The 19,542-nt window shown below is 51.1% G+C and overlaps 1 protein-coding gene across 2 annotated transcripts in view; it reads right to left on the bottom strand.

Annotated features, from left to right (window-relative positions):
* Positions 1-1,922: 1,922 nt before the first annotated feature.
* Positions 1,923-19,542, bottom strand: part of VWCE (von Willebrand factor C and EGF domains) — a 32,231-nt gene continuing 14,611 nt past the window's right edge. The window contains exons 12-20 of one of the 2 annotated variants that reach the window (XM_055415796.2): positions 17,923-18,008; positions 16,545-16,662; positions 15,436-15,521; positions 13,083-13,179; positions 11,539-11,621; positions 10,047-10,179; positions 9,881-9,963; positions 9,435-9,525; positions 1,923-2,926 (exon numbers count right to left, since the gene is read on the bottom strand). In XM_055415796.2, the coding sequence (XP_055271771.2) occupies positions 2,307-2,926; positions 9,435-9,525; positions 9,881-9,963; positions 10,047-10,179; positions 11,539-11,621; positions 13,083-13,179; positions 15,436-15,521; positions 16,545-16,662; positions 17,923-18,008 (1,397 nt within the window). In that variant the 3' untranslated portion in view covers positions 1,923-2,306. The remainder of the gene's footprint in view (positions 2,927-9,434; positions 9,526-9,880; positions 9,964-10,046; positions 10,180-11,538; positions 11,622-13,082; positions 13,180-15,435; positions 15,522-16,544; positions 16,663-17,922; positions 18,009-19,542) is intronic. The other variant, XM_055415797.2, reaches the window with a different exon arrangement.

Raw genomic sequence — 19,542 nt, 5'->3', positions numbered from 1 at the left:
AGGAAGTGTTCACAGCTGTCCTCCCACTCCCCCATCCCCCAGCCTTTTTTTTTTTTATGTTCAAAATGAATACCATTTATTATACTTGAGTGTTCTGGACAGGGAAGACTAGTACTAAAACTTGAATTGCATCCTTTGTTGAATACAGGGATAATGATGAGAAAGCTGGCACTGACTTTGAGCCTCTACCATGTTGACAGCTGGCTTGCCTGAGGAGGGGCAGCCAGTGTTCTGCACTCTCATCCTGAAATTAGATCCCAGGCGGCATCGTGAAGCTCGGCAGGTGGCACAAGGTCACCACCACAGAGACATGTGGCGTCTGTGTCACATGCAACCATCCCAACTCCAGGAGGATGGACTGTCATAATCCCATTATACAGACAGGGAATGAAGAGCTCAGGTCCCATGGCGAGTCAGAATGTAGGGCTCAAACCTGGGTTTCATGGTACCCCAGACCTCATTCCACCACACATTTTGGATCTCACTGCACTTGATGGCCTCTAAGTCCTTTGCATCTCTAAAGTCTTTGGTTTTCAGGCTCCTAATTCCAAATTCATTATTCCTGCCACCCTGCTTGGATTAGGACACTTCCTTACACTAACATAGGGCTTCCCTGGTGGCGCAGAGGTTAAAGCATCTGCCTGCAATGCGGGAGGCCTGGGTTTGATCCCTGGATTGGGAAGATCCCCTGGAGAAGGAAATGGCAACCCACTCCAGTATTCTTGCCTGGAAAATCCCATGGACAGAGGAGCCTGGTAGGCTACAGTCCATGGGGTAGCAAAGAGTCAGACACGACTAAGCGACTTCACTTTACACTAACATGAGGGCTTCCCTGGTGGCTCAGATGGTAAAGAATCCACCTGCAATACAGGAGACACAGGTTCAATTCCTGGGTAGGGAAGACTCCCTGGAGAAGGAAATTACTCCCTTCTCTAGTATTCTTGCCTGAGAAATCCCATAGACAGAGGAGCCTGGCAGGGGGTCACAAAAGAGTTGGACACGACATAGCGACTAAACTACACCAACATCGGGGCTGGATACCCCCAGATGGCCTTTGCAGTCAATAACCACCGGGAATCCTCCTCCTGGGATACATGGTGAACAGCAGGGCAGAGAAGAGCCAATGGGAGGGTGGCCTGGGCCAGTACAAGTGGGGCCCATGCACCGGGAGCTGCGGGTGATTATGCAGTCTTCTTGGGTTCCAGAGGTAGCAAGCTGGTGACTCGGTGACAGTGTAGTTCTCTGTCTTCCACCCCCATCTCACTTCTCCCCATCAAGGACAGCACCGTCCTCTTTCTGTCACGGAAATTGGGCTGCAGTACCCCTTCAGGATGGACACATTTACTCCCCGAGTTGGAACGAAGGTTGTTGGGTGGCAGCTCCGGGCCACCAGCCCTCACAGGGAACTGCCCTGGCTGACGCCCCTTTCCGGGAGCAGCCCAGACAGAATTACTGGTCAACATGGAAGCACGAAGCCCTGTCCCCTTGCTCCAACTCAGGACAACTCTGAGGGCCATCTCAGCCTCAGAGCTCCACAGAGGGTTGGCTGAGACCTTGGCACTGCCCAGCCCCACCCCCTCAGGCTCCTGCTTCCCTCCCTCGCACCCAGAGATGTTAAAGCTGAGCGCCGGCCCTAAGACTCCACCCACCTCCTACTCCATCTCAGAGGCTCCCTCCCAGGGAACCCACCCTGCAAAGCCCTCTCCATCTCTTTCCCCCTCCTCACTTTAGAAGCCCCCCAGAATCAAAGGTCACCAGGCACTCACCTAAGACCCCTCCCAATCCAGCCCCAGGCCCACGCAGGCTTTCCTCCCAAGCTGGGGGTTGAGGTGGGTGCTAGTTCATTCCCCATGGGCTTGGCAGTGATGAGGCAGTGACTTCTCCCTTTCCAAAGGCAAGAAGTGAATGAGCCAGGCAGCCTGTGGGAGACCAGACTGATTTTAATCAGGAAACCCCAGGTGAGGTGGCTGGGAGCACAATCCCAGTGGAATCCGAGGCCCTTCGGACCCTCCTCCTCCTCCAGGGCAGAGACTCAACTGCCCCAACCTTTCTCAAAAGACAGGCGGGCTGTGGTCCAGGCAGGATGCTGACCATGGAGAACACGTTGCTGGATTCTCACAACACATCCCAAATGCTTCCTGGGAACAAGGCTACATCAGGCCCTGAGGATTTTCCAGCCCTGCCAGGAGTCCTGCAGGATCAGCAGCCTCGTTGGTCCCCAGAGCAGCCCTGCAAGCTCCCAGAGCCGCCAGCAGAGCCTTCTCTGTCCCGCGTGTCCCGGGCATGACCCTAAAATGGAGGCCTGCTTACACCGTGGACTCCTCCTCCTGTGAGGTCCCCAGGGTGGGCTGCGGGGGGCTGGGGCTGGCTGTGGCCACGAGGGCTGCAGAGAGTCTGGAGGTGGCTGGAGAGGGCCTGTGAGGCCTGAGGGCAGTGACGGGGGTCTCTGAGGCGCCGGGGCCCATCGTGGAAAGGGCAGAGGCTCCATGAGGGTCAGCGGCAGGCAGAGAAGGCCGTCTGGATGCTGAGTGGGGCCCGGAGGCGGAGGATGGGAGCGCTGGAGTCAAAGCAGGTGGTCCGGGAGCCCTGGGAGAGGCCGGAGGTAGAGAGGAGGCTCCTGGAGGGATCGGAGGCCCCGATGAGGGCTTAGGAGGCTGGGAGGCCCCAGGCCCCACTGGCCTCAAAGACGGTGAGGGTGAGGCCTGGGCTCCTGAGGGGCTCACAGGTAAAGTCTGGGTGTTAGACAGGTTCGTTCTCAGGAGGAGCTGGAGGAGCTGGAGCGCTGGCCTCTGAGGGGCCATCGCTGGGGGCCCTGGGCAGGAGCTGCAGTTGACGGGGGCCTTGGGGTCTCCACGGGGGCTCCGGGCTGCTTTGCTGAGCTCCACGTCTCCACGAGGGGAGAGTGCCTGGCTCTCCTCCAGGGACTCTAGAGAGAGAGACGAGGGCGAGAAGATGCACAGTGGTTCTCCCTGAGGCAGGTCCGACATGAGCTGCCCCGGGAGATGCCGGGTATGTGTCCTCTGAGGGTCCTCGCACAGTTGGGGGCCCAGAGGGGAGGGGGACTTGCCAGCTCCTGCCTCCAGGAAGTGAAGACCCAAGAGGAACCATGAACAGAAAGAGGCAGTGCCCCAAAGGCACTGGCTGTGTGACCTTGTGTAAGGCTCTTAACTCCCTGAACCTCCATTTCCTCATCTGTAAAATGGGCTTCATAATAACAGTGATGACCACAGAAGCCATCCAGTGAGGACTGAGTGAAACGGAGCCTGAGAGGCTCACCTAGACCCGGATGTAAACCATGGGCTTCAGGTGACAAATGTGTGTCAGAGTGGGTTCATCAGTTGTAGCAAGGGCACCGTCTGGTGGGGGATGTTGACCATGGTGGGGGGGTGCGGGTGGCACTGTGCCTGGGGGATGGCAGGAGGTAGGTACATGGGAAGCTCTCTGTAACCTTCTGCTTGATTTTGCTCTGAATCTAAAAATGCTCTAAAAAAAAAAGTCTACTAAAAAATAGTCATTTTTTGACTCTCAACCTGGAGTCCAGTGCATCATAAGGACTTAATCCACGGTGGAAGGAATAAAAACTACTGGAAAAAGGTATGATCAAGGGAGGAGACAGAGGCTGGCAAACTCATTAAAAATTGGGACGATTAAATTTTAAAAATCATCGAGAGATACCTTTTAACAACTGTGAATCACCATGTTGTAAACCTGAAACTTATATAATATTGTACATCGACTATGAAGTGTTGGTCACTCAGTCGTGTCCAACTCTTTGTGACCACATGGACTATAGCCCACCAGGCTCCTCTGTCCATGGGATTCTTCAGGCAAGAATATGGGAGTGGGAAATCATTCGTTTCTCCAGGGGATCTCCCTGACAGGGATCGAACCCAGATTTCCTGTACTGCAGGGCAGATTCTTTACCATCTGAGCCACCAGGGAAGGCCTAATCAACTATACCTCAATTAAATAAATACAAATATGTGTGTGTGTGTATATAAATACAAATATTTATAAATACATAAATACATATATATATAAATACATACACATCAATTCAGTTCAGTTCAGTCACTCAGTCATGTCCGACTCTTTGCGACCCCATGAATCACAGCACACCAGGCCTCCCTGTCCATTACCAACTCCCGGAGTTCACTCAAACTCACGTCCATCGAGTCAGTGATGCCATCCAGCCATCTCATTCTCTGTCGTCCCCTTCTCCTCCTGCCCCCAATCCCTCCCAGCATCATAGTCTTTTCCAGGGAGACAACTCTTCGCATGAGGTAGCCAAAGTACTGGAGCTTCAGCTTTAGCATCAGTCCTTCCAATGAACACCCAGGACTGATCTTTAGAATGGACTGGTTGGATTTCCTTGCAGTCCAAGGGACTCTCATATATATAAATACATATATATTATAAACCATCAGAAGGACAATCACACAACTCTACCAAAAACCACTGAGTTGTGTACTTTGAGTGTGTTACCTGTATGGTGTGTGTATTATATCTCAAGTAAGCTGTGTTTCTTTTTTTAATTATCAAAAAGAAACAATTCACCTTGTATTTCAATAAACAGCAGTTTCTCCTTAAACATCCATCTCATTAGGAAGCGGTGAATGCCGCTGAGGCAGGTGAAGGAGAAGGAGGTGGGAGGGCCCTGCATCGCGCCTCTTTGGGCCTGATTCCCCATCAGGCGGCTACAGAGCAGGACGGACCTGAGCAGGGAGCGAGGACTCAGAGGCCTGGCCCCAAGGCTGAGGACACCATTGCCTGCAGCGTGGCCCTAAAGACAGAAACTTGGGAATCCCCTGGCCATCCAGCAATTAGGACTCGGCAACTTTGCTGCTGGGGGCCCAGGTCTGATCCCTGGTTGGGGAGCTAAGACCCTACAGGCTGGGTAAAGAAAGAAAGTAAAGAAAGTGAAGTCGCTCAGTCGTGTCCGACTCTTTGCAACCCCAGGAACTGTAGCCCGCCAGGCTCCTCCATCCACGGGATTTTCCAGGGAAGAATACTGGCGTGGGTTGCCATTTCCTTCTCCAGGGGATCTTCTCAACCCAGAGATGGAACCCAGGTCTTCCGCATTGCAGGCAGACTCCTTACTGTCTGAGCTACCAAGGAAGTCCTGGTGGCATGGCCAAAAAAATAAATAAATAATTTAAAAAAAAAAAAGACAGAAACTTAACTTCTCTGAGTCTCCACCTCCCTATCTGCAAAATGGAGATAATAAGAGCACCCATACATGAACTTTGCTGACAAAGGTCCATATAGCCAAAGCTATGTTTTTTCCAGTAGTCATGTATGGATGTCCGAGTTGGACCATAAAGAAGGTTGAGCACCAAAGAATTGAACTGTGGTGCTGGAGAAAACTCTTGAGGTCCCTTGGACAGCAAGGAGATCAAACCAGTCAGTCCTAAAGGAAATCAACCCTGAATATTCATTGGAAGGACTGATGCTGAATACTCCAATACTTTGGCCACCTGATGCAAAGAGCAAACTCATAGGAAAAGACCCTGATGCTGGGAAAGATAGAAGGGAGGAGGACAGAGGACAACAGAGGATGAGATGGTCAGATGGCATCACTGACTCAATGGACATGAGTCTGAGCAAGCTCGGGGAGACAGTGAAGGACAGGGAAGCCTGGTGTGCACAGAGTCGGACACGACAGTGACTGAACAGCAAAATACATGAAACATTCTTGGGGCATTTAAATGAACCAATACACATAAAATGCTCCATACACCGCCTTGCACTTTAGCTAATGATTAGTCTCTAGAACTTGGGGGGGATAATAGCCATCAGCTCAACAGTTCCCAACTTAATGATTGTTCAGGATCAGAATGTTTCCAATCCCACCAGTCCTGACACCAGCTGCTCATCCACAGATCTGAAGAGCTGCTCTAAATACAGAATGTCCTCTTCAAAAGGTCAAAGGAGTTAATGAGGTCTTTTATACAAGAGGAAATTCAGGTCACAAATCCGTGGAAAAATTCACTGTCCTCCTGGAAGTTTAAAAAAGTGCAATATAGCCACATGTAAGGTACTCTACGGACATGATAAACTGGAAAAATTAAATTCAAAACACACAGTGTAGAGTTGGTGGGTAAATGGGGAACCAGTTACATCCATCTCTGTAAGCTTCCTCTTTCTCCAGAACCCCATCTGGTAACATGCTGTCATGTCGTGGGAATCACCAAACCACTCCTGACACCCTGTGACACAGTTACTCCACCTATTAACCACGGGGTCTGAACATAACTCACAAAATTTGGGAAAAAGTAGTGTCTGACCAAAGATATTTCACAGTAGGTCCATTATGGATAGAAAAAGAAGAAGAAGAAAACCACCTAAATGTCAACCAAAACCGCAAGGGGTAAGCAAACCACAACATTCAGGAACTTTTTAAATGGCCAACTGTGGGATACATGAATTCTTTGAAACTGTGTGGTGGCTCCTAGTGGTAAAGAACTCGTCTGTCAATGCAGGAGACATAAGAGATGTGAGTTCAGTCCCTGGATCAGGACAATCCTCTGAAAGAAGGCATGGCAACCCATCCAGTATTCTTGCCTGGAGAATCCCGTGGACAGAGGAGCCCGGCAGGCTACAGTTCATACAGTTGAAGCAACTTAGCATGCACACAGGCACGTGTTACAGTAGGATGTCCACATCTCATTTATACTTCTGCAAAAAGATCTACATGGATGAACACTCATGACACAGAGTTCATAATAATGTCCAGGAGTTAATGCAGCAGAGTAGCTAAAAGCATTGACTCTGGGCCCAAATCCCGGCTCTACTGCCAACCAGCTGTGTGACCCTGAGCCCCTCACTTCATCTCTCTGTGCCTCAGCATCCTCACCTGGAAAATGGGGATGCTAAGAGTGCCTATGGGCCTTCCCAGGTGGCAAGTGGTAAAGAGCCCATCTACCAATGCCAGAGATGAAAGAGACATGGGTTCGAGCTCTGGGTCGGGAAGAAGCCCTGGAGGAGGGCATGGCAACCCACCAGTATTCTTGCCTGGAGAATCCCATGGACAGAGGAGCCTGGTGGGCTACAATCCATAGGGTTGCAAAGAGTCAGATACAACCGAAGCGACTTACACACACAAGAGGACCTATCACAAAGACTTGCTGTGAACAGGGGATGAAACAACACACGTATGAAAGCAGACAGATGGCCAGCATGCACACAAAAAGATAATCAACATAACCAGTCATCGCAGAAATGCAAATCAAAACCACAATGAGATGCCACCTCACACCTGTTAGAATGGCTATTGTCACAAAGACAGATAAGCACTGGTGAGGATGTGGAGAAAAGAGAGCCCTCATGCACTGTTGGTGGGAATGTAAACTGGTACAGAAACTGGTATAGCCATTGCGTTAAACAGTATGGAGGTTTAGCAATCCCACACCCGAGTATGCGTGCGTGCTCAGTCGCTCAGTCATGTCTGACTCTTTGCAACCCTGTGGACTGCAGCCCGCCAGGCTCCTCTGTCCATGGGGATTCTCCAGGCAAGAATACTGCAGTGGGTTGCCATGCCCTCCTCCAGGGGATCATCCCAACCAGGGATCGAACTCAAATCTCCTGCATTGCAGGTGCATTCTTTACCTGCTATGCTACCAGTGAAGCCTATGCCTGGGTATGTATCCAAAGAAAATGAAAACTCTAATTCAAAAAGATATGGGCTTCCCTGGTGGCTCAGAGGTTAAAGCGTCTGCCTCCAATGCGGGAGACCCGGGTTCGATCCCTGGGTCAGGAAGATCCCCTGGAGAAGGAAATGGTAACCCACTCCAGTATTCTTGCCTGGAGAATCCCATGGACGGAGAAGCCTGGTAGGCTACAGTCCACGGGGTTGCAAAGAGTCGGACACGAATGAGCGACTGAACGGAACGGAACGGAATTCAAAAAGATATATGTACCTCCAGATTCATTGCAGTAGTATTTCAATAGCCAAGATATGGGAATAACCTAAGTATCCATCAGTAGATAAAGACGGATAAGTATGTGGTGTGTGCATATATATATCAGTTCAGTTCAGTCGCTCAGTCGTGTCCAACTCTGCAACCCCATGGACTGCAGCATACCAGGCTTCCCTGTCCTTCACCATCTCCTGAGTTCACTGAAACTCATGTCCATCAAGTCAGTGATGTCATCCAACCATCTCATTCTCTGTCATCCCCTTCTCCTCCTGCCTTCAGTCTTTCTCAGCATCAGGGTCTATACATATATTTATATAAATACTTACATATATATTTATATAATATACTTATATTAATATATATAATGGAATATTACTCAACAACAGAAAAGAAAGAAATCTTACTATTTGCTACAATATGGATGGATCTAGAAAGTATTATGCTAAATGAATATATCAGAGAAGATAAATATCATATAATTTCCCTTATATATGGAATCATTTTTAAAAAGCTAGGCTCACAGAGAACAGATCGGTGGCTGACAGAGATGGGAGGTGAGGGATGGGGACAATGGGTGAAGATGATCAGAAGGTGCAAATTTTCAGTTATGAAATAAGTAAGTCATGGTGATGTAATGTACAATATAACTATGGTTAATGATATTGTATTGAAATATTATATTTGAAAGTTGCTAAGAGATTAGATCTTAGAAGTTCTCATCACAAGAAAAACATTGTAACTGTGTGTAGGGAGACATTCACTAGACTTCCTCTGGTGATCTTTTCACAATATACAAAATATCAAATCATTATGTCGTACACCTGAAACAAATATCAGGTGCTGTGTCAATTATATATTAATTAAAAAAAAAATAATATATGATGTTCCCTGATAAATAAAGGGTTCAGTTCAGTTCAGTTCAGTTCAGTCGCTCAGTCGTGTCCGACTCTCCGCGACCCCATGAATCACAGCACGCCAGGCCTCCCTGTCTATCACCAACTCCCGGAGTTCACTCAAACTCATGTCTACAGAGTCGGTGATGCCATCCAGCCATCTCATTCTCTGTCGTCCCCTTCTCCTCCCGCCCCCAACCTTTCCCTCAATACATATTAGCAACTATTCTTCCGCAAAACTGATTCAGTTCCTAAATTTTAATTTTTAGAGAAAGGATTTAGAAAACAGAGGGAAAAAAAGAAGAAGTACAAAGAAAAAAAGAGAAAGCAGGGGAAGAGACTCAGAAAGGAGGAAATGAAAAGAAAGGAACAGTAAACAGAGTCGTCTGATGGCACGGCACAGTGTAGGATAAAAAGCACCGACGCAGGTCAGCACACGGATCAGCAAGCCCAGGAGTGGGCCCGGGCGCACCACGAGCCAGCTGTGTGACCTCAGGTGGGCCACATTCCCTCTCTGAGCCTGGGTTTGTCACATCCAGCCCGGTACAAGTTCTGTGTTTCTGAGAAGTGCAGAGTGGAAAAAAGACAGTGGTGAGACTCCAGGTCACAGAGGCCCGCCTACCTGGACAGGAGGAGCAGCAGTCCCTGCGGGGCATGGTGCGGTCCGAGCAGGCCTGCTGGCAGGACACCTTCTCGCAGGTAACTTCTCCCAGCTGGGGAAACAGAAGGAGACAGGTGAGAAGCCCAGAGCATCTCATCTGCCCAGAGCAGCACCCTCGAGGAACTCTCACACCAGCAGCTGGACCCACGGAAACATCTCGGGCAGAAGCTGCAGGGCCTGATCCTCACCTGAACAGGTGAAGCCAGACCCGGCGGGGCCACCTTAAGAAAACTACACAGGCAGAGGATACCGTCAAACCCCAAGGTATTCCCACGGGTAATTAAAGCTGCAAAACGGCAGGCGGAGGACGGGCGTACACTGGCTAAGAGGCCCCAGGTTTGGCAAAGGGACTAAAGGCTAGAAGCAGCCCCGGCTGGGCAGCTCCGGGGTCCCCAGGGCCAGCTCACCTGGCATATGCACTGGGTACAGGGCTCATCGTCCAAGGTGAACACCTGGCCATTCCCCACCTTCCTCCCCTCGAAGTTGCAGTCTGTAGGGGGCAGAAGAGACAGGGGCCGTGAGAGTCAAGGCCCACCAGGGAGTCCTGGAAGCGGGGCAGCTGGTCCCACTCACCTTGGCACACTGGACAGCACTCCCCATCAGGGTGGAAAGGGTAGGAGCAGGTGATGGGGCAGTCCACGGGCGAGCAGGCCACAGAGCCCAGCTGCAGGACACAGAAAACTCGCAAGGCCCTTTGTTCTGGGGGCTGAAGGGACACTCAGGAATGACAGACCACATAGCCGTTGAGTGCCCATTGGAACCACCAAGGTCAGGCTAGGGGTCCATGGTGAGGGGACAGACTGAGTAGGGGCCTGTCCTCCTGCTCGAACGCAAGCACCCTGGGGCCAAGGGCCCGTCCTTGCCCTGAGAGCTCATCTGTCAACAGGTACCTCTTGAACAAGTCATGAACCGCCCAGGGAAGCTGAGCACCCAGAACTTAGGAAGGACTTCCCTGGTGGCTCAGTGGATAAGAATCTGCCTACCAATGTAGGGTGCATGGGCTCGATCCCTAATCCTGGAAGAATCCACACGCCTCGGAGCAACTAAGCTCATGCACCGCAACTACTGAGCCCGTGTGCTGCAACTACTGAAGCCTGTGTGCCTAGAGCCCGTGCCCTGCAACAAGAGAAGCCACCACATGGAGAAGTCCATGCGCTGCAACAGGACTAGCCCCTGCTCACCGCAACTAGAGAAAGCCCACGGGCAGCAGCAAAGACCCAGCGCAACCAAAGATAAACTAATTAATTTTTTCTAATTTAGGAGAAAGGACCCAGAAGTCAAAGCTCCCCAAAGTAAATGGCTATGAATGAACAGGGTCACCCAGAGGCCAGGGATGTTCACCCCAAACGTATCAATCTTTTTCAGCAGACCACCATCAACAAAGAAGCCTCATCGGCATGAAACATATCCAGCATGACAAGCAGTAAGGGCTTATTTTTTCCATTTTCCAAATACCAAACGATACTCCTGTCATTTAGACTGAGATATGGCCTAGGTGATATGGCTTAGGGTAAACAGGTGCTTTCTGAAAGAGATCCAGGTTGCTAGGATCGATTCCTGGCACCTCACTTGACTACTTGTGGAGTCTTGAGCAAATGACTGCCTCTCTGTGCCTGGTTTTCTCACCCAGCAGCTGGGGACGGCGGTGGTGCCCACCACGTAGGATTCCCTGGGGATTAACTGAGGTTGTGTTGAGCTCAGGGACTGGCACATGGCAGGGGCTCAGAAACGTGAGAATATTAAAGATTCCGTGCAGAGTCCTGGGTTTTCATTCCTCACCTTCACTGTCATGGAGAACCTTGGGCCACATTTTATACCTTAAGGCCCCCCCAGACCCTCCCTGGTCACCCAGAAGCAGAGGACGTTTGCTGGGCAGGGGTAAAAGCATTTCTCTGGCCTTGGGTGAAGGTTCACCCTGGGCAGGGCTGGAGGGAGCCATCTTTCACCATGACCCAGAAGCAACTGTTCTCTTGGAAGTCTCTGGATATTTGCCTCCAGAGTTCAAGAGCTGGTGGCAGTTCCTGGGAAGCTTCTACAGACAGGGACCAGGTCAGGGCGGTCGTACCAGGCAGATGCAGCTCAGGCACGGGTCCAGCACGGACGGGAAGGTCTGGTTGTTGTAGAAGATTCTGCCTGTGTAGGTGCAGCCTGCCAGACAAGAGAACGTGTTGAGGGCTGGCCGCGGGCAGGGGGAGGGGGTGCTAGAGGAGGGGGTGCAGTCTTCGCCAGGGCCAAAGTCTAAGGCCTTTCTAGGCAGCAAAGGTCAGGCCAACGGGCTCTGCAGGCACTTGCCCAGGGGAGGGGGGAAGGGACAGAACACACGCCTGGATCAGGTGCTGACTTTTTTCTCACTGGATGCAGCAAAGGGACCACTGTGTCTTCACTTCAGGTTCTCACATGGGCAAGGGGGTTGTCCTCCTACCCCTCACCAGGCAGGATCAGGATGGACTCGGAGACTCAACCAACCTGTGTGCCACAGCCACCCTTTCGGCTCCTCTGCACTCAGCCAAACCCCAAATCCCACCCTCCAGGAGGGCCCCCCACAGCTCCCCTCTCTGCTTCCCGAAGCCTGCAGAGACCCCGCCTGAGGGGGGCCACCTTGATGATATTTATCCCATGTTAGTCACTCAGTCATGTCTGACTCTTTGTGACCCCATGGGCTGTAGCCCACCAGGCTCCTCTGTCCATGGGATTCTCCAAGCAAGAACACTGGAGTGGGTTGCCATGCTCTTCTCCAGCGGATCTTCCCAACCCAGGAACTGAGCCTGAGTCTCCTGCACTGCAGGCAGATTCTTTACCATCTGAACCACTAGGGAAGCCCCTTTATCCCACACAAGTAAGTATAAAAAAGCAGGTGATGGGACAGTAGAGAAACATTTTATAAGAAAAATTATATAGGAAACTCCCTGGCAGTTCAGTGGCTAGGACGCTGTGTTTTCACTATCAAGGGTACAGGTTCAATCACTGGTTGAAGATTGCACAAGCTGTGTGGCACAGTAAAAAAAAAAAGAGAAAAGAAAAAATATGTAATATATATCTACGATATGCTATATATCTATGACACGATAGATATATAGGTATATGTTACAGATACATCATAGAGAGAGAGACACACAGATACTGATGCTATATCAGGAAAAGAGACTGGAAAGACAAAACCACAAAGTTAAAAGTGGTAACGGCTGCTTTCTAATTTTTTCCTTTGCTGTCTGTTCTAAATGTTCTGTAACAAAATGTTACTTGTGAAATAATGGAAAAGGTGAAAAGCACTATTAAAGTATAAAAGATCACTTTAATTTCCTCTCCCTGTTCTCCAACTGTCTCACAGGAATGTTCGTTTATCATCCCACCTAGGCTGCGAGCTCTGCACATTTTCATCTCTGCTTCCAGCACCCAGATGGAGCTTCCTTTGGGCAAACTGTTTTCCATCCCTGAGCCCCAGTTTCCTCATCTCTAAAATGGGGTTGGCCCATGGATTTGTTGCAAGGACGAGCAGAGATGAAGCAGGGGTGATGCTTTGCACAGAGAAGCCTGGTGCAGGGTGAGCCTGGATGCAGGGACCGGGGGTTCTATGCCAACCCCACCCCCCACCCCAAGACAGAACATTACCTGCCGAACAGTCTGGGCAGCACTGTCCGGGGATTCGAATCGGGTGAGGACAGGAATCCACACAGTCTGTCCTCTTGCAGCTCACTGAGCCATCTGCCTGGAGGAAGGAATAACTTCACCAAGACCCCACTTGCCACGCCAGTCCCCACCCCCCGCACCCCACTCCACCCTGCCAGCCCCCCACAAGAAAGGGCAGTGCTGCGAACTGGCCAGGACCTGGCCTAAGGGGTATCACAATGCAGCTGCGAGGTGTCAGGGTTCCCCCAAAGAGAACCAGCTACTTGGGAGAGGGGGCTTGAGCCTTCCAGAAAGCCTTCCCATACCCCAGAGGGGGAAGGTCAGAGCTGCGGTTCTGGTCTCCTCAGCTTCCCGTCCCTTGCCCCAGCAGCCAAGGCTGTGCCACAACCCCATCCAAATTCTTCTCTCAGCGTTTCCCTGAAACCCTGGCTCACCCCAAACCTACGGAGTACAATCAAATCCTATTTTTATAGAAAGCTATTCCACTGGAAATGTCTTTCAGAAGATGAAAGCGCCGTACACAGTTTCTTTTCTTTCAAAAGAAGCTGAAGTTTTGTGTGATTTTCTTGTAATATGAGTGCCCTAGATCAGTCCTGAAGGAGAAAAAAGGCAGCGGAGGTAACTTTCCTCCCCACTCTAATTCCAACGAAGTGTTTTCAAGTTTTGTAAGAGTCTAAGGCCTTTTAACAAATGGTGCATGAAGAGGACGTGAAGGCCGTGGTTCTCACGAGCTGGCGTGCACCCAAGTCACCCAGGAATTAAAATGCAGACGCTGAGTCCAAGGCCTGGGCAGCTAGAACCAAGGTTCGACCAGGCCCTCCAGCAATGCCAATGACATAGTCAGTGTGTGCGTGCGTGCATGCTGAGTCGCTTCAGTCGTGTCCAACTCTTTGTAACCCTATAGACTGTAGCCCGCCAGGCTCCTCTGTCCATGGGATTCTCCAGGCAAGAATACTGGAGTGGGTTGCCATTCCCTCCTCCAGGGGATTTTCCCAACCTAGGGATTGAACCAGCGTCTTTTACGTCTCCTGCATTGGCAGGCAGGTTCTCTACCACGAGTACCACCTAGGAAGCCCACAGCCAGTACAGGGACCTCATTTTAAAAAATAAAGTTCAAAGGGACTAAAAATTCTTTCAAAGTAGAGGGGAAACTGGGGACTTCTCTGGAGATCCAGTGGTTAAGACTTGTCACTTCCACTGCAGGGGGCATGGGTTCGATCCCTGGTCAGGAACTAAGATCCCGGATGCCCGATGATGCAGACAAAAAAAAAATTTTTTATACTTTTTAAAGTAGAAAGGAAAGCCAGTTCAGTTCAGTTCAATCACTCAGTCGTGTCCAACTCTTTGCAACCCCATGAATCACAGCTCGCCAGGCCTCCCTGTCCATCACCAACTCCCGGAGTTCACTCAAACTCATGTCCATCGAGTCAGTGATGCCATCCAGCCATCTCATTTTCTGTCATCCCCTTCTCCTCCTGCCCCCAAGCCCCCCCAGCATCAGAGTCTTTTCCAGTGAGTCAACTCGTCGCATGAGGTGGCCAAAGTATTGGAGTTTCAGCTTCAGCATCAGTCCTTCCAATGAACACCCGGGATTGATCTCCTTGCAGTCCAAGGGACTCTCAAGAGTCTTCTCCAGCACCACAATTCAAAAGCATCAATTCTTTGGCAATCAGCTTTCTTCACAGTCCAACTCTCACATCCATACATGACCACTGGAAAAACCATAGCCTTGACTAGACGGACCTTTGTTGGCAAAGTAATGTCTCTACTTTTTAATATACTATCTAGGTTGGTCATAACTTTCCTTCCAAGGAGTAAGCGTCTTTTACTGTACTCAAACAGGAGCTAAAACAACTACGCTGGTAAATAGCTGTGTTTGCATTTCTGTTGATCTGACTCTCAAACTCACACACCCTCACCTTATCCATTTCTGAAGAGGTGAGGTCATAGGATTGATGTTAATGAAAGAAGCATCACAGTTGCACAGAAAAGGCCTGAGCTACTGGGCCTCGGGCTGCCTGGCTCCCTTTGTTACCCCTGTCCAGGAAAAACCTGCTCCCAGGAATCCTAGTTCTGACTCCTTAGGCCAGCGGCTCCCCTCACACGCACCATGGATCACATTCCACTCTTATGACAGACTGCCAAGCTCTGCCGTCCTGAAAATCTACGGAGGACAAAATAACCTGGATCCCAGCTCTGCTACAAAAACAGGAGCTGACAGCATGGAAGGGAGATGGGGACAGGGCCTGACGTAGCCCGCTTCTGCAGAGGCAGCAGTGCTGGCCGGGACGGGGAGGCGGGGAAAGCAGCTGAAGGCGCGCAGGTTGTCATTCACCTGGCAGATGCATAACTCACAGGGATCACCGGGAGACCAGATCTGTCCAACCGGAAACTCAACCCCGTTGTCATCGAGAGAGCAGCCTGGCGGGGGACAGCGGGGGAGAAAGGACGAGTGGGCAGAAGTGCCAAGGAGCGGCCTTGATGCCGGAGGGACCCACAGCACCGCCCGGTGAGGACAGACAGACACCTCTGCTCACTTGCACTGTGTCCATGCAGTCACCTGCCCCAGCAGCTGCCACCTGGCTCCCCGTGTTAGTCAATTTCTTCCCTCCCAGCATGCACATGGTACACACGGGTTCACACACACAAAGGTACACGTCCATACATATCCATGAGGATACCCATTCACACACAGAGACACGCTCATACGGGTACAACAGACTCACGACACAAACACAGAAAAATGGTACAGATGAACCTATTTCCAGGGCAGGCATAGAGAGCGGACGTGTGGACACAGGGTGCGAGTGGAGGGCGGGGCAAGCTGGGAGAGTGGCACTGACATGTATGTATGTCTATACTGCTGCTGCTGCTGCTGCTAAGTCGCTTCAGTCGTGTCCGACTCTGTGCGACCCCATAGACGGCGGCCTACCAGGGTCCTCCGTCCCTGGGGTTCTCCAGGCAAGAACACTGGAGTGGGTTGCCATTTCCTTCTATACTAGCAGGTGTAAAACAGATAACTAGGGGGAACCTTCTGCATAGCACAGGGAGCTCAGTTCAGTGCTCTGTGATGTCCTAGAGGGGTAGAATGGGGGGTGGGCTGGGAGGGAGGTCCAAGAGGAAAGGGGATATATGTATACAAATAGCTGATTGACTTCATCATACAGCAGAAACTAACACAACACTGCAAAGCAATTATACTCAATAAAACACATAGATAGCCCTCACAGACAACATGGACACAAACTCACACACAGATGCTGCCCATATACAAACTTAAAGCACACAAACACTCACTCACAGACACACACACACATGCTTACAGATATGTAAGTGTACACATACACACAAAAGAGTTTCAGCAAGTGAAGTTCAGCCTCCCCCCTCTCCACTTCCAGGCCTGGTGCTGGGTGCAGCCTGGGATGCAGGCTGGGTGGCCCTCACCTGTCATGGGCACGGGTTCCCTGCAGGCATAGCAGCACTGCCCAGGGCCCAGCCACCACTCCTCGCGGGGGCAGTCCAGTTCTGGACATGGCGTGAAGGAACATTCCACCTCCCCGTTCTGGAAGAGAACCAAGAGGCACGAACCAGGGAGGGGTAAGACAAGGCCAGCAGGCTGCCATCTCCTCCCCTGAAAGTGACAGATCTCCAGGGGGCAGGAGGGGAAGGAAGGGTGAGTCCTTCCCTGGGGGCTGGGGGTCAGGCTGGGAGAGGGTCCCTGGAACATGTCGACTGTGTGGCTGCAGGGTCCCAGGCTGCCCTAGCTGCAGCCTCCAGCATCTCTCCCCCTTGCTTCTTCAACAGCTTTCTGCTCCTACTCCAACCCACTCTCACCTGCAGCCACAGAACCTTCTCGCGCACTAATCTGATTGCACCCCTCCATCACTTAAAACCTGACAGCTCTGCAACGTCCAAACCCTCTGCCTGGCAGGCAAAGCCTTTCCTGACTGAGTCTGAGGCAGAGGCTGTCACCCCCACATACAGACCCTGTCAGTCCCCTAGGCACTGCCCTTGGCTGATGGGGACAGTGTCCTCCAGGTTCCTTCCCCCCATGCTCCCTGGGAAGCAAGGGACTATCTACATCCGCCTGATGCTGGGGGTGTAAGAGCCCAGCTCCCTGGCCTCTGGACACACCCACTCCAGAGCTCCCCATGGGATCAGCCTGAGACCCCATCTCCACGTGGCCCCTTTACCTGCCTCACCTGCTTCCCTGGCCAGTTCCTCCTGAGAGCACCACCGCCAGAAAACCACTTACACAAGAGGCCTAGCCCAGGCCCTGCTTCTTGGAACCCAGCCCAAACAGGATCCCTGCCTTGGCTGCATCCAGCCAGAATGGACACCACCAGGCCTCAGATTATGCCATACTCTCTCCTGGCTCTTGCCTTCTGCTCACGCTGTGCCCTCTGCCAGGCACGCCTGTCTCAGCTCCTCACCTGGTTAGTCTTTGCCACCCTTCAGGTCTCAGCTTAGCACCCCACCCTCTAAGAAGGCTTCCCTGAAGCCCACAGTCTGGTTAAGAGCCCCGGCCCCCTGTCCACTGCCCGCCTAGCTGTGGGCCTCCTGATGAAGGGATCTGAGGCTGCCCTGTGCTCGGCTGTGTCCCCAGGACTCAGCATTGTCCCAGATGCACAGTAGGTGGTCTATGATAACAACCCTGAAGGACAACCTTCAAGGAGACTGCGGGAAGGCCTTGGGGAATGCTCAGGTCCTTTTAGTCTCTTTCCTGCCTGTTTCCCTTTTGCTGTCCAGGGTCTCCTCCCAGTCAAGGGCTCCTGGGAAAGTCCTGTGCCCCTGCCCATCACCCACCAACTCAGCCCCCTACCTGGCAGACGCAGGTGGTACACTCATCACCACCCCCACTGAACACAGCCCCGTCTGCATACCACCGGCCGTGGAAATAACATCTCACTGTGGAGGAAAAAGGAAGAGGCAGCTCAAGGTCTTTGGGCAGCTAAAGAAACAGGTAAGGGGGTCTCTGGGAAGAAAATGCACCCCCACAATACCCCATGGCATGCCCAAACCCAAGAGCCCAACCACTGCTACCCTCTGAACCCTCAACTATTAATAAAATTAGATCAGTGCTTAAAAACTGATGGAAAATGAAACACATACAAAATAAGGTCCTTAACCAAGAAGACAGGGAAGCCCTGAATAACTAAAGAGTAAGTGGGACTTCCCTGGCAGTCCAGTGGTTAAGACTTCATCTTCCAACGCAGGGGGAGCAGGTTCAATGCCTGGTTGGGGAGCTAAGATTCCACATGCCTCATGCCAAGAAAGCAAAACCATAAAACAGATACAATACTGTAACAAATTCAATAAAGACTTTAAAAATGATCCACATTTTTTTTAAAAATTTAAAAGCATAAGAGAAAAGAATGAATGAAAAAAGAGGGCCCCAGACACCTGCAGCAGGTCTGGGAATGCCATCATTCCCTGGATAGCGTTGGGGAGGATTCAGTAAGAACCTCTTATCTGAACATCCCTCACCCCTGCTGGTAAAAAAACAACCTCAAAAACCGGCCCAGGCTCCACCTGGGTTCAGTCAGAGAGCACTGGGTTCAAATCCTAGCTTCTCAACTCGCTAGGGGCAAAATACTTAAGCTATCCTAAGCCTCAGTTTTCTCATCTGTAGAATGGGGTTAACAGTTCCTACCTCAAAGGGAGCATATTGCCTATTCAAAAAAAAATGTTTTAACTAAAAATATCAAAACATTCAAAAGTTAAGAGGAAAAGCAGTGTTTAATAAGAACACTAGCTCTGAAGGCAGGTAAACTTGAGAGCAAGCTCTGCTCCTTTACCAACTGGCATGTGCCTTTGGGCAGTGATGACCTCTCTGAGCCTCAGCTTCCTCATCCATAAAATGGAGCTGTGACTAGTACTCCCTCAGGGCTGCACCACAGGGATCAGTGAGATCAAGAGCTGGCAAACACCCGACACAGCAGCGGCCGAGAGCCAGCAGTGACAACCAGGAGGTCATCTCAGAAAAGAGAAGCACATTTTAACAAAGAACCAACTCAAAAGTGAGGCAAGGGAGACCCCCTCCCAGTGTCAGGACAGAGCCATGCCAGGTGGACCCAAACCCCTTCCTGTGAGTACTGAGTACACCACCCCTGTCTGGGGGCAGGCCAGGCTCTGAGCCCAACCTAGCATCCAAACTGCTGTGTACACAGTAGGTGCTCAATTAAAACCGGCACTTTGAGACTTCCCTGGTGGTCCAAGGGACCATACTTTCCCTGATTGAGACTTTGCCCTCCAATGCACAGGGCATGGGTTCGATCCCTGGTCCCCTGGTTGGGGAATTAAGATACCTCATGCCAGGTTGTGCAGCCAAAAAAAACAGCACCCTAAAATGCTTCACTTAATCTGAGTGTCTAAAGCAGAAATCAATGTCCCTGCTCTCTCCTGCGCTCAGTTCAGTCGCTCAGTCGTGTCCGACTCTTTG

The sequence above is a fragment of the Moschus berezovskii genome, chromosome 25 (genome assembly GCF_049115385.1).
Source record: "Moschus berezovskii isolate FMDL1 chromosome 25, NW_MosBer_1.0, whole genome shotgun sequence".
NCBI lineage: Eukaryota > Metazoa > Chordata > Mammalia > Artiodactyla > Moschidae > Moschus > Moschus berezovskii.
Note: the sequence above shows the minus strand (reverse complement) of the source record. Positions and strands in the feature narration are given on the sequence as shown.